This window comes from Mirounga leonina, unplaced genomic scaffold (assembly GCF_011800145.1).
Source record: "Mirounga leonina isolate KUSES-001 unplaced genomic scaffold, KU_Mleo_1.0 Mir_172, whole genome shotgun sequence".
NCBI lineage: Eukaryota > Metazoa > Chordata > Mammalia > Carnivora > Phocidae > Mirounga > Mirounga leonina.
In genome coordinates this window covers 15,013,318-15,028,219 of record NW_023270442.1, presented here as the reverse complement: position 1 = coordinate 15,028,219, position 14,902 = coordinate 15,013,318, and the positions used below count along the sequence as shown (strand labels likewise).

Genomic DNA, 14,902 nt, shown 5'->3' with positions numbered 1-14,902 from the left:
GGCTCCCTGCTCGGCAGGGAGTCTGCTTCTCCCTCTGACCCTCCCCCCTCTCATGCGCTCTCTCTCATTCTCTCTCTCTCAAATAAATAAATAAAATCTTTAAAAAAATAAAATAAAATAAAATCACGGCCTATTAAAAATAAAACTTTTTGTTCTAATCCGTGCTGCTTACGTGAAATTCATAGAAAACCAACTTTGTTGTAAAAGAAAGAGATAAGAGATGCTTCAGTAATCATCTTTCAGAGCTCATGGAAGCCCAAGCACTACTGTATAGGCTGAGCCATCAGGGGCTGGTAGATACTATGTGCAAGTGAACGATGCGTGAGGTGGATCTGTTGCTCCTTCGTGGCTGTGAAGCTGTAGTAGTGCTGTTGACCGTGGTGAGTGGCTTTTGTGGTTCAGTGGCTGTCGTGGCGTGTGTGTCCTCCTGCCTCTTCGTCCATCCAGTGATACTGTAACGCGAATTCCGAACTTCGCTTCAGGACAGCCCAGAGGGAATGTATGCGTCAGGAAAGATGCATTATTTAATGGCCTTCTCCGAGGGGCACCTGGGTGGCTCAGTCCGTTGAGCGACTGCCTTCGGCTCAGGTCATGATCCTGGAGTCCCGGGATCGAGTCCCGCATCAGGCTCCCTGCTCGGCGAGGAGCCTGCTTCTCCCTCTGACCCTCCCCCCTCTCATGCTCTCTCTCTCTCAGTCTCTCTCTCTCAAATAAATAAATAAATCTTTAATGTCCTTCCCCGATAGCAAGGTTAAAAACAGGGCTCACTCAAGCACTAGTCCAACAGTAGCAAAATTGCTATGTGGAGGGAATTGTTGTCTTGAGGGGTCACTCTAGAACTGTGCCGTCCAAAACAGAAGCCACTAGCCACAGGCGACTCTCGAGGGCTTGAAACGTGGCCAGACTGAATTGAGATGTGCTATCAATGTAGGATACACGCAGGACTTTGAAGGCTTAGTGCAAAAAAAAAGAAGAAAGAAAGAATGTAAAAATACATCAATGACTTTTATATTGATTATATGTTGGAATGAAAATGTTTGAGATATACTGAGTGAAATAAAATATATTATTAAAATTAATTTCACCCATTTCTCTTTACTTTTTTTTTTTTTTAAGATTTTATTTATTTATTCACGAGAGACAGAGAGAGAGAGAGAGAGAAGCAGAGGGAGAAACAGGCTCCCAAGGAGCAGGGAGCCCGATGTGGGACTTGATCCCGGGACTCCAGGATCATGACCTGAGCCGAAGGCAGACGCTTAACCGACTGAGCCACCCAGGTGCCCTTTACTTTTTTAATGTGGCTCCTAGAAAATTTTAAGTTAGGTAGATGCAGCACATTATATTTCTATTGGGCAGTGCTGTTCCAGAATGAGAAAGAACACCCACATAGTTTGAATGAAACTTGTCAGGATCTAGTAAAGAAACTTGACTAGTGATAGGATAATGATATGAACCACCTTGCAACCTGGTTTTGCTGGCTGGTCACAGCTGGGCGCTCCAGAGGCAAACTGCATGGGTTGAAATTGGGCCAATTACTAAATCTCTGTTTCTTCACTGGTAAAGTGAAGGGAAGAATGATGGGTCATTTGTTGCCAGAGGGTTAAAAGGAAGAATACATGTAAAGCATTTGGGGTAAGGTCTGTTAGAGGATGCACTGATAAAAGGAAATTCTATTATCACAGTTGTCTTAGTCGGCTCAGGCTGCTCTCACAAAATCCCATAGGTGGGGGGGCATCAACAATGGAAATTTATGTCTCACAGTTCTGGGGCTGAAAGTCCAAGATCAGGGTGCCCGGCACGACCGTGTTCTGGTGACAGCCCTCTTCCTGGCTTGTGGATGTCTGACTTCTCACAGAGTGCCCACATGAGGGGGAGAGAGAAAGCTCTCTGATCTCTTCTCATAAGAGCACTAATCCCATCATGAGAACCCCGCCTTTGTGACTTCATCTAAACATAATTACCACCCAAAGGCCACACCTAATACCTTCACATCGGGGGTTAGGGCTTCACCATATGAATATGGGGTGGTGGGGGGACGTAAACATTCAGTCCGTAACAATAGTTCAAAAAGCCGAATCAGAAATAGCTTTGATGTCAATTTGCACTTGGCGATGTTGTTTAACAAAACCTTTTAGACAGTTCAAGCTCTTATGTGCTCATGTGTGCTGGGCACAATGTTTGCTGGATACTGAGCAGGTGCTCTTGCTTCTCTGAGTGTGGTCCTTCAACCAAGCGGCATTGAGAATTTGCTGGAAAGGCGGGATCTCAGGCCCCACCCAAACCTATTGAATCAGAATCTGCACTCAACCAGATCCCAAGGGGCTTCCAAAACACATTTGGTTTATGGTTTATGCAGTGCTGTCTAGAGATTCACGAAGGAGGAAGCAGCCTCACCAGCAAGGTGTTCGAAATCTAGTGGTTATGTGTTTGCGTGGGGGTGAGGGTGAATCAGAAGACAATAAGACAATTATACAGTTGACATTAAGGGAGCCCAATAAAAGATATCCTTGCTCCCCAGTGATCCAGAACCAATTGTGGGGCAGACAAAGTAGTCAGGCAGGCAGGGATTAAAATATCAGCTTTGGGCACCTGGGTGGCTCAGATGGTTAAGCTTCTGCCTTCGGCTCAGGTCATGATCCCGGGGTCCTGGGATCGAGTCCCACATCAGGCTCCCTGCTGAGTAGGGAGCCTGCTTCTCCCTCTGCCTCTCTCTTGCTCTCTCTCTCTCTGTCTCATGAATAAATAAATAAAATCTTTAAAAAAAATAAAATAAAATATCAGCTTTATCACCAAGGATTTGGGGAGCCCATGGCTCAGAACATGGCTTCTTGCCATAGAATCCCACAAAAAGAGACTTACGCATTAGCACACAGGCAGTGTTTCCCCAAAACAAAAAGGGGAGGGGAAAGGCATGCTCAGAGTACTAATTTTCTATTGCTGCCACACAACCAAATTACCACAAATTTAGCAACTTACACCACATCCACTTATTAGCTCATAGCTCTGTGGGTCAGAAGTCCAGTTGGGCTTGAGCGAGTTCCCAGCTCAGACAAAAGGCCAAAAACCAAGGTGTTGGCCAGGCTGAGCTCTTATCTGGAGGCTTTGGGGGGAAATGCACTTCCAGGCTTCTGCAGGTTATTGGCAGAATGCAGTTCCTTAGGACTGCAAGATAGGGTCCTGTTTCCATGCTAGTTGTAGCCAGGGGTCACCTACAGGGACTGCTCTCCATTCTTGCACATGGCTCCCTCCACCATCCAGCCAACAATCAGATCTCATCAGATCAGATCACATCAGATCACATCAGATCACATCACATCAGATCCTTCTCTACCTCATTTCTGCTCCAGCCTGGGGAAACTCTGCTTTTAAAGATCTCATGTGATTAGATGAGGCCACCAGGATAATTGTTCTTTTGGTTGACTCTGAGCCAACTGATCAGTGACGTTCATCACATTAGAAAAATTCCTTTTGCCACATAACATGGCCAGGTCATGACACCTCATCCTATTCATGGTCCTACAGATTAGGGTGGGAAGTCTTGGGGGTCCATTTTAGGATTCTGCCTACTATGCCTGGTTTCTATTCCCAAAGCTACTAAGCAAGCAATTTAGTCTTTCATGGTGGAGGATGAATGAGGCTGTGGCAAGAGGCCAAGAGGTTTACACCAAAGAATGTCACTCCACATAGAAACCTGAAATCATTGCTTCCCTCTTACCCACCCCACTCCTCAATGTATTCAAATAGCTATAACACAAAGTAAAATATAGTTCAAGGTCACTCAGAGGGCATGGAAAACATGAGGAAGCATATGTTTGGTCCTTGAGAGAAAATTTCACCTAAGGCACAGGGATCTGAGGCCCCCCCCACCAAGATGGTGAGGGAAGGTAGCCCTTAATCCTTCAGGACAGTGCAGAAGATCTTGCTCTGAAGTTAGGGCACATAGGGGATGCATTCTGTGACAGAGTCTGCAGAGCAGTGGTATGGGAGATCCATCTGGAAGTACTATATGAAATTAATAGCAGCTCCTTTGTGAGAGACCTTTGCAGGAGATTTGGTGAAAGGTCATGAGACCCTTAACCAGAATGGTGGCAACAGGGATAGAAAAGGGGGATAAATTATAACAAAGAAACCAGAAAGAGGACTTGGCAGCAGATTGGATGAGGTCAAAGATAAATCCATGGATCCAACTTTGGAAACGGGGAGGATGATGGTGCAATGGGCAAAGCAAGAAGAGCTAGGTTGGGGTGGGAGCTGATGAGTCTGACCTTCAATAAAATGCACATGACTAATGTTAATTTTCTCATGTGTCTTCCATCTTCAACACACATTCACACACACACACACACACACACACATCTCAACTTTGAGCTTTCCCTTTCCTGGCCACCCCACCTTTTCCCTCCCTCCTCTACCGAGCACCTACCTCCCCCTCCCTATATCCATTTGCTGCCCCCCATCCTCTGCTCCACTGAATGTCTTCTAACAAAGGTTACCATGGCTCCCCTAGAGACAAATCCAATGTAATTGTTTCAGTCCTCATCCCCATGGCCCCTCCTTGGCCTTGGCCTTTGAGACATGCCTTTCCTCTCAAAATTCCCCTCCTCTTTTATTTTAAAGACTTTCTTTTAAAGACTGTAGTCTCTCCTCTTTCTTTTCCTAGCTCGATCTCCTTGGTGGTTCCATCTTTTTCTAATCAACCTCTTAGATGTTGATGATCTCAGACTCTCTCAATGCTCCCTTCTCCCCAGACACAGTCTCTGTATGATGTGAAGCCACCGTAGATCTGTGAGGACCTCTGCCCTCAATTCCTGGCTGTTTTCCCCACCAGCACCTACAGCTCAGTTCTGTTCATCCAAAGCCAGATTCTCCTGTCTACCTCCAAGTCCCTCCTCTTCTGGTCTTCTCTACTGCTGGTAATGGCGCCTGGGCCAGAAGCAGGGGAGACTCCTCTCTCCGCCCACCACCGCCCTCTTTTCCATCTCCATTGTTCCACCTTGATGCAGATGTTCACAGTTCCTTGTGTGACAACCGCAGTAGCTCTTCCACTCCTCATCTCTACCCCCTCCTACTCACCTACCCACCTCTGACAGATTTACTTCCCTCAAACAGGTATTAATCATGTTGTTCCCAGATTTCAAGGCTCTGATAGAACCCATTGCCCTCATGCTGAAGTGCAAATTTATGCACGTTTGTAAGCTGCTTATGACCTGTGTTCACGTCTGCCAGCCTTGTGTCTTTGGTGAGCACCGTGATCCCGAACTGACACGGGGCTCTGTTTCACAAATTCACGTCTTTTCCCACTGATCCTTCGGCCAGGAGTGCCTTCTCCCCTGTGCCCTCCCACCTCCCTAAACCCTTCCTCCAGCCCTGCCAACCACCTGGTAAAAACCTACCCAGCCTCCAGGAGTCACATCAAGTATCACCTCTACTCTGAAAGAAGGCCTTCCCGAGGCCACCAGGTGGTACGCCATTTTCTTTTTCCTGTATCTCCTCCCGCCATCTTCCTGGAGCCATGACACTCCATTGCTCTCCTCTATTTGTGCTTTGTTACCAACTATCCTAGCACTCTGCCTGGCACATAGAAAGCTTTACAGAAATGCTGAGGGAAGGAGATCACATACTTCATATCTGGGGAAGTCCCAAAGATGTCACTTTGAATGAGTGGAAGCAGGAAAGGACTAGAAAGCCATTTAATATTTATTAAGACTTTAAAAGCTGAACGGATCTTGACCGGCTCCTCAAACTCTATGGATGGCCAGAAATAACTTCATACTGTGACTCCTAAACATTTGAGATTTGCAATGTAAAGAATTGCAGGGATAGTGTCTAATGGAGACAATGAGACAGGGGAGGATCAAATTGACAGATGAGATCAGAGCTTAATTTTTCAGAGCTCTACCAAGGATACCCATGAAAATACATAGTTGTAGCCAGAAACATAGCTCATCATGCATTCAGACCCACTGAATGCATGTGTGCGTGTGTGTGTGCACGCGCGCTTGCAGAGTGGAGTGACTTTGTCAAAGTTTCCTAAACCCTCTGAGTGTGAGGGTTTAGGGATGGTAATGGTGTTGTGGTGAGGATTCGTGGTGCGGTTGCGGCAAGGTATATAAAAGCATTTTGGCCATTACCTGGCACTTAGTAGCATTCCATGAGAGGAAGGGAGAGAGAAAGAAAGGCATGGAGGGAGAGAGCTGGAGCGTAAGTTAGCCAAACTGAGCTCTTGCTGCCATGAACACCCAAGGCGTCTCCTCTCTTGCAGTCTAGGTTCTAGCACCTTTAACAACTTCTCGGGCAAATGACTGCAAACCTCCACAGGGGCCACCTCACCTGCAGACCCCCCCCCAAGTTTAATGATGTGAGCTGTGGCCTCAAGACCACGACACAGGACAAACTAAGGCCACTTCCAACAGACAGCATGCACCGCTTTCAAACGTCACTCACTTTTGCACTTGCTTTTAGGTTAAAAAAAAAAAATCTTGGGTTTTCTCTCAGAACCACTGAAATATTAGGTGTGTAAGCAAAACATTTGCTTTTCCACTTTACTCCTCCTGTTTCTCAGCCTCTGACGTGGAAAGGCTTCTCAGGGTCTCATGAGAGAGACTTTCCAGTGTGGGGTTCTACTGGGTCTCTTTAGTATGAATTTGGCTGTCTGGTTAGTATTACTGTTGTGGATTCCTCCCCCTGCTTATTAAAAGTGAACTTAACTAACTTCAGGGCACATTTGATATTTCTTACCTATCATTCATAATTAGTGCAAATGATTTTTCCCTGCTCTACTTTTTTTTAAATCTTTATGGAGTCATTTTATGTATATGCAAACCACAATCTTGGTCTTTTGTTTTCTTTTGTTTTGTTTTGTTTTAAGGATGCTCCTTGGAGACAGTACCTATTTAATTGCTTTAATCTTTCATCATAGGGCAGTCTTTCAGAACCCTTTATTATTTTAGTTGCTCTTTTTGCTTTGGCAAAAAACATAAGACTGAGGAGCTGTAAATCTTGTTCTCCTGCCTATTTAAACAGCGTCTGGAAATCTGAAATAATTACCTCCTTTCTTTGTTTGAAAATTCTTTTAAGATATATTAATATTGTGGAGTAAAGTTGAAAGCTTTAGGTCTGCAATTTTTGAAATGCTCAAATCCCAAGGCTTTGAAAAATGGTGTATCCTCCATGTTAATCATTCAGGGCTGAGCATTATCAATATACAAGGCTGATCTAGTAATTTCAAGATCAGAACATTGCATGTAGATATTTAAAGGAAAGAGAAGTAGCCTCTGATGACTTTGCTTAATGGTTTTACCTATAACTGTACATGCAGCAGCATATAGTAACTGATACATATATGAATATTATATGATGGTTATTTTCAATAATAATTGATATCATCTGTTATTTCAAGAATGAGAGGTTTCAGTATAAATAATCTGCACCCTTAGCGAAGGGAAGGAGAGTAAAGCAAGCAAGGAGGAAATATTTCTAAACTGTCCTATTGGAAGTAAATTATGATAATGTTTACCTATCAGTTTGTTTCTTTCAAAAGATGTATTCAAAATTGTTTATCTTCATGGCTTTAAAAAACTTATGTTTTTCCCTCTTGCATTTCACCTCTGCTGTAATACCAATTTTCAAGTGTTTTGGCATTAAGTTAGGGTTTGGTTTTAATTTCACCTTGAATTCTGATTCACTTTTACATTTTCCAAATGTATTTCTGAAGTTCATAAATAAATCACATTGGCATCACATACAGAGCTTTAAAAAGGTGATTCTATGAAAGATAAAGATTCAGTACCAGCTAGCAATGGAAAACATTGGTTAGACTCCCCTAAAAACATGTGCAAATGTAACAGTTCATTTGTTATTTGCTGGTTTACTGTTTTAAGCTATTTTTGTGCCAAAGCTGGACAATATGCTGTAAAACTCCCCAGTGCTAAAAAGTGTGAGGGGCAATCAGCCAACAACAACAACAAAAAATAAGTGGGGGAAATTTAGTTTTTATACTTGCATGTATTACGATTAGAATGAAATTCACCAACCATCAATAAATTTGGTGTTTGCTGTCAGTATATTTATACAATCGTTTTTATTTTCCTACTTTCTGTTCTTTCAGAATGTGTACACGGAATGAATCCATCTAGAGATGTTCACGGTATGTTGGATTCCAAATTATATTTTTTATAAAATATGCACATTCATATGTGCATATACATGATTTTTACCTATGTAAATGTATAAATAATTTATGACATAAATTAGCCAAATAATTGAGGCTCTTTTTTTTTTTTTTTTTGCTGATTCAAAACTACTTAAAAGCTGTTCTTCATATTTTAAATATCAAACCATATAAAACATTCCAATGAAACTTTAAATGATACCCTCGGTCCTGCAGAGTAGTTTACCACAGGTGTATTCTGCTTCTATTAAATGACTACCTGACTCTCTGAAAAAAAAAAAAATAGAGCTTGGCTTCTATCTGTTATAACCTAGTTTATTACCTTTGTTACAGCATGGCAATGCAAAATTTTTATGAGGGTAAAATGTTTACTAAGCACCCTAAATTTGAAAAAAAATTTAATTTAAATAATTTCTCAGTTTGCTACTTGTGAGCTGCACCATTGTGATGTGAGAGTGAACAGTTCACCCATCAAGCACCGCAACCTATGAAAACATGCATATGGAGGAAGGATATAGTGGCAGAACAAAAGAATCCTGTCCCCAAAGTAATTAGATTTCAAAAGTAAAATAATCTCAAAGCCGCTGGTGGGCTGGGGGTGGGGGGGATGTTTAAATTCCAGTGTTGAAAACTGGATGGTGTGTATAGCATGTTATTTGCACAGACATTAATATGTTACTCTTCACAAGAATGTTCTCCATCCTTGTGACATTGTATCAGCTGTACCAATTTGGTCCAAAAACGCTAGCAAAATACATTCTCTGGTTTTTATTTCATTGAAATGGTCCACTGAAATAGAAATGATTTTTTTCTAGAAATACTACATTTTTAGAAATGTAATTTTAGAAATATGTTACTCACAGACGAGAATTTTGATTTAAGAGAATGGTTCAGATTCTAATCCTATCTTTAGGCATATTTTATTTTTGAGAGGGTTTTAAAACAGCAAAAGTGTAAAATATTTAGATATTTTCTGAGACCACTTAGTTATATATTTACCTAAAGTTGAAGAAAAACGTCAATGAGCTGTTATTTTTCCCAGTGAAATGGTTATTTTTCTTCCAACTAACCAAATAGTACTTTTAAAATTCCGTATGTAAACTTACATTTCATTCCTGTTATGAGCATTATTGGAATTTCCCCCACGCAGCAAATTTGGAAAAATCCATCATATAGCATCCGCCCAACACATCGCTTCGTTGTATTTTTTTTTTTTTTTTTTTGTATTATGACAAGAGTAAATTTTAGTATTATTCCAGGAGTGAATGTGGTAATGTTTCCTTTCCTTTCTTGGAGAGGCAGAGGAAGGGAAATTCTGTATTGCCGCTAAAATGGGCGCTTTTGGTGGGAAGGAACTCTTCGTTTCGTATGCGATGTTAATGAACTTTGTACGGTGTGTAAAAAGTCTTTCAGACTAAAGGACTCCAGGTATACCTTAGCTGAGCCTCAGGCTCCCTGCTTTCCGTTCATTTTAGTTCCTCGACAAGGAAGGTTGCTGCGTTTTGTTTCTGGTTTTCAAGTGTGCACCGCACACCGCAGAGCCAGCGCAGGTCCCGGGAACCTTAAATGCGCGGCGGCCGGACTGAGAATAGATCAGCAAAAGCTGTTCTTGCTCTTACCGTCCTTGTCGACGTTCACACTCGAGATTTATTGGTTGAAACTCAGCTGAGCAGCGTCCACGGTGCTGCCGTTGAAGGGCTACACTTGGTGCATCTACTCCTGCACCTCTTTTCTAAGGAAGGGAACCTGACCCCGCCAGGGAGACCGCCGCGGCGAGTCCGCCCGGCAGCCCCTCGCTGGGTTTAGTGTTTCAAACCGCCTGAGCCCCAGAGGAGCTTTCTTCGCGGACCTTTCCGCAGGGCGAATTACCCCCAGTCCACTATCTCCCCCGAATCAGAGCCCATTTTCGCCTCTGCCGCATTCTTGGGCCCCACCCTCTACGTGCGCGGGGGTCCCTGGGGATGCACTTGGAGGCTGTCCCCAGGAGCGCTTGGTGGGCTCTTACAGCGAGGTATTTGAGCAAAGGGGTTTCAGTCGCCCCAACTCGTCGCTAGGGCCGGCAGCGTCCGAGCCCGGCAGGGGGGCGGCAGACAGGGAGGCTTGGCCATTGCGCAACATTTGCAATCGCTGGGCCAAGGTGGAGAGAGGACTTTCGGGGGTCTCTACTCCTGAAATGCGGCTTCTTCAAGATCATTTTTAAGGAAAAATAAAAAGGAGTTTTCGGAGACCCCAGACCCATTAAAACAAACAAAATGCAGCTAGTTGCTGGTTGTTCTCGGGAGTGTCCCTGGTGCCCGGGAGAGGAGCGAGTGGACGGCCCACCTGGGGAGAAGCTCGGAAAGGCAGGAGGGAGCAGAGGCCGCGGGCCCGGCAACGGTGCCCCGGACGCCAGGAGCACCGATGGTGGCGAGCTGGCCGACCGCGGTGTGCGTGCATAGGGGTTTCGGGAAAAGACCCTGATGCTGACGGGTCAGGACAGCGGAGACCCCCGCCGGAGGGCTCCCGCGCCACCAGCTCCGCCGCCCGGGTTAGTAGGGGAGGGACGCGGCCGATTCCAGTCGTTTCTCTCCAAACTGGAGTTGCTACAAGAGCGACCCAAAGGCCTGGGGGAGGGCCAGCAGAGTCCCGCTCCAGCGGGGGCGTTCCTGGGCTCCCGGGGCGGCAGCGAGGACGGCTGCTGCCCCCTGGCGTCCGCCTCGAGCCCGTGTCCCGCAGCGCCTCCCGCGGGGCATGCGCCAGCCTGCAGGCTGCTCCGCGCAGCCCGTGCGGCCTCTTTGCTCCTGGGGCAAGGGAAGCAGCCTGGGCGCCCGGGAAGGGCCTCCCCGGCTGGCCCGCCCTGGCTGACGCCTCCGTTAGGCCCGAGCAGCAGAGCCCAAGGAGAATCCGGCGCGACGGCGGCCCCAGCACCCTAGCCGCGTGTCCGCAGCGGGGAAGGAGGCTGCGGGCGGGAGGGGCCCCCCGGGGGGGCGCGGGAGGGACACCCGCTCCCGGGAGTTGAAGTGGAGGGCTCCATGTTGGGGGTGGGCGCCCTGCCCCCGGGGTACGAGGGGCCCCACGGCGGGGGGTGGGGGCGGGGTGGGTTCCCCGGGGAGCTAGGGAGCCCCGCGGCTGGGGGCTGGGGAGGGGGGGAGGAACTGGCCTTGCGCGCCGGGGCGGGGCCCCTCTAAGCTCCGCGAAAATTCCCGCGGCGCCGTGGGGACCGACGCTGGGGAAGTTCCCGCCCGCGCGCAAAGCCAGGGTGGGTTCGGCACCCCCGGCTTCTCGGGCGGGCGGGGAGAGGAGCCAGCGCCGTTTCCGGGGAGCCGGAGGTGGGTGCGGGGCTCGGGCGACCTGGGCCCAGCGGTGGGCTTTCCGTGCCGCCTGCGGGGGAGCCGATGCTCCGAGAACAGGGAACCGGCCCAGCGGATGCTTTCAACTTTCTTTCCCGTAGCTTGTTCTTTGGGGTCTTTTCTGATAAGGACACTCCTTTGCTCGCCGCGAAGCACACTCAGACTGAGTGGGGCGCGCTGCATAATTAAGCCTCAGCCCAGACGCGGTGAAAAACACCAATTAAAGAAAACAAACCAAGAGAGAAAACTAAAAACACAAAACCATGTTGTGGAGACCGAGAACCGTCTGGCCTCATTAAATGAATCAGCGCCGCTTCTCTACTGCTGCCCACCCGGCTATGGTGCCGCGCGGAGCCGCTCTCCAGCCGGGCCCTCCGGCCCCCGCGCGGCCGAATCCCACCCACGCCGGGGAAGCAGAGGCTCGGCCGTGGGTGGCCGCGCACGGCCGGGGGCCGCCCCGGGGCTCCGGCGCCGGTCCCGGGAGCCTCGCGGCGGCCGCTGCATCTCCAGGGCGCGAGGGGCGCCTCCCTCCGGCTTGGTCTCCGGGCCCGGGCCGCTCCGGGCACATTGCGCAGCCCAAGCCCTCCCTGGGCCGGCCGGCCTCCTCTCTCTCCACCTCCTCGGTCTCCAGACCGCGGCCGCCTGTGGCGCCGCTGCGCACTGCAGCCCCGGGCGGGCGGCCGCGCGACTGTGCCTGTGTGCAAAGACGCAGGGCCGCGGTCGTGCCGCACCAGGGCGGGGCCTCGGGAGAATGTGTGAGTGTGTGCGTGTGTGTGCGTGGATGCGGGTGCGCGGGGAGAGCGGGGAGGCCGCGGTAGCCTCCGACTCTCCACGGGGGCTGCGTACAGTAGCGCGCGGCGGCGGCGGGGGCGCGCGGGCCAATTCCAGGAGCCCGCGGCCCCGAGCCGCGCCCTGGCTGATACCGGAAAGGCCTGTGATTGGCCGGCGGCCGCCCCTATGCAAACGAGCTGAGGGAATGGAATTCCTCAGGCCGGGCTTACAGTAAAAGCACGTTCATTTCCAGGCACTCTCATTCATAGAGCCAGCGGGCGCAGGCGGGACGGGCGCCCCGCGGCCAGACCCAGCCAGGGCACCACGCTGCCCGGCCTTGCGCCGGCAGGCACCTCTTCCTGGGGCTCCTGGGGACGCCAGAAGAAAGCCACCCCTTGCTGCTTCTTCTTGACCTGCGTTGGAGCTACGATTTTTTTTTCTTTCGCTCTTTACTTTTGAATGAACTGGTTTCTTGGCTGGACGTTTCAACTTCTTTCCTGCCTGTGAACTTTTCCCCGGTTGTTTCCTTTGACAACTGCAAGAGAAAGTGTGCTGTGCTTCGAGGCGAGCCGTGAAGTTGCGTGTGCGTGGCAGTGTGCGTGGGAGTGTGACTGCGTGTGTAATTCGAGCCACCCCGTCTGTTTCGATCTGCGCTGCGGAGCCTCCTCTCAAGGCCCGCTCCACCTGCTGCGGTTACGCGGTGATCGTAGGTATAGGTGCGCCCGGGCATTTAACCGGCCGGCGCTGGGGCGACGTTGGAGGAAGATCATCTCGCTACTGCCCAAGTAGGGCTGACTCACCGAGTCGATGTAGACAGTGGCTGGCTTCGGAAGAGTGCGTGTCTGCGTGCGTGTGACTCGGCTGCTGCTCAACTCCCACCAACCACAGGATCAGCCACAAACTTAACCAACATCCCCAAAACCGAGTTCTCAGATGTGGAGAGCTGTACTTTGAGTGTCATCGACTTGGACTTTTTTTTTTTTTTTAAAGATTAGCTTTTCTTTGAAAAGCTGAATTTTCTGAACTGAGCATTTCGCCAGAATTTATTAAGAGAACATGACAAGTATTTCTAGCCCAGCCCTTCTTCAACTACTGAAGCTTATTTTCAAGGCTACTTAAAAAAAAAATCAGCAGCGAACATTAATGGATTTCTGTTGTGTTTAAATTCTCTACAGATTGAATTGTAAATATTTTATGAAGTAGAGCATATGTATATATTTATATATACGTGCACATACATTAGTAGCATGACCTTTGGAAGTCGCAGTTCTTGCTTTTGAGGACCGAAGCCAGTTTTGCATGATGAAAGTGGCTCTGTGTATGGAAGACACTCGTATATTTTGTGTTGTACTGGGACTTTAGACAAAACTCACCTAAAAAAAAAAAAAAAAAAAAAACTGACAGGCGATTTACTACTGGAACTTCCAAATTATGTATTTGCTGGTCCTTTTGCTCTCTGTATAAATATTTTAGGAAGTGTATGGGAATTTTGGCTTCGGGAATTTTTTTTTTTTTTTAACAGCCAAAAACTGAAGTTAAACTCTCAAAGCAAGACTCAGAAGACAGTCTCCCTCGGCATTTGACTTTGGATTCTAGTCGCCCAATTTTTAAAGCATTAAGCGGTCGGTTGCTAGGAGCCCTGCCCGGTCTGAGGCTGACCGGCATCACAGAACTTTCCCCCTCCTGGACTGTTAGTAACTTAGTCTCCCACCTCCCCCCAGTCCCCCTCCCCCCGCGCAGCAATAAAGGCCCCTGAACTTGTATGTTGGTCTCCCTGGAGCTACTCGCCGAAGATCCGCGCCCCTGTCGCCGTCTGGTAGGAGCTGTTTGCAGGGTCCTAACTCAATCGGCTTGTTGTGATGCGTATCCCCGTAGATGCCAGCACGAGCCGCCGCTTCACGCCGCCTTCCACCGCGCTGAGCCCGGGCAAGATGAGCGAGGCGCTGCCGCTGGGCGCCCCGGACGCCGGCGCCGCCCTGGCCGGCAAGCTGAGGAGCGGCGACCGCAGCATGGTGGAGGTGCTGGCCGACCACCCCGGCGAGCTGGTGCGCACCGACAGCCCCAACTTCCTCTGCTCCGTGCTGCCCACGCACTGGCGCTGCAACAAGACCCTGCCCATCGCTTTCAAGGTACTCGGCCCGGAGCGGGTGGCGGGAGGACGGGAGGACCGGCGGAGGCCGGCGGAGGCCGGGGGCGATCCGGGAGGGCAGCGGCCAGGCGGGCGGGGCCGGGTTCTAGAAAGGGGCCGGCGCTGCCCCCCGCGGCCCCTGGTCCATCCTCCTGCTTTCGGGACACGGGGGATGCTGGGTTGCCCTGGCGATCCTCGGTGTGTGTGTGCGGGGGGGACCCGCAGGGGCTGCCTCTAGGGAGGACTGAAAACAATCTGGATGACCCCAGAGAGGTCCACTGAGGGCCGGTTGGGAGCTCCCCGACAGAGGTCCTTAGCTTTGCTACAAAGTAGAAAAAGTTACAAGCCAGCTCCGGCAAGCCTGTCTGCTCCCATGCTTCCCCCACCCCCCCCACCCCCCCCCCCCCCCCCCCCGAACTTGACACCCAAGCCATTCTGCCTCCCTCCGATGGAGGCATCAGGAAATAAAGATACTTTTATACTTTCGGGTCAGTGAAAATAAAC

The 14,902-nt window shown here is 49.1% G+C and overlaps 1 protein-coding gene across 1 annotated transcript in view; it reads left to right on the top strand.

Annotated features, from left to right (window-relative positions):
• The window catches only part of RUNX1 (RUNX family transcription factor 1), a 158,027-nt gene that overhangs the window by 52,692 nt on the left and 90,433 nt on the right, over nucleotides 1–14,902 (top strand). Inside the window, exons 2-3 of the mRNA XM_035017655.1 lie at nucleotides 8,108–8,146; nucleotides 14,146–14,399. Of these exons, the coding sequence (XP_034873546.1) occupies nucleotides 8,122–8,146; nucleotides 14,146–14,399 (279 nt within the window). The 5' untranslated portion in view covers nucleotides 8,108–8,121. The remainder of the gene's footprint in view (nucleotides 1–8,107; nucleotides 8,147–14,145; nucleotides 14,400–14,902) is intronic.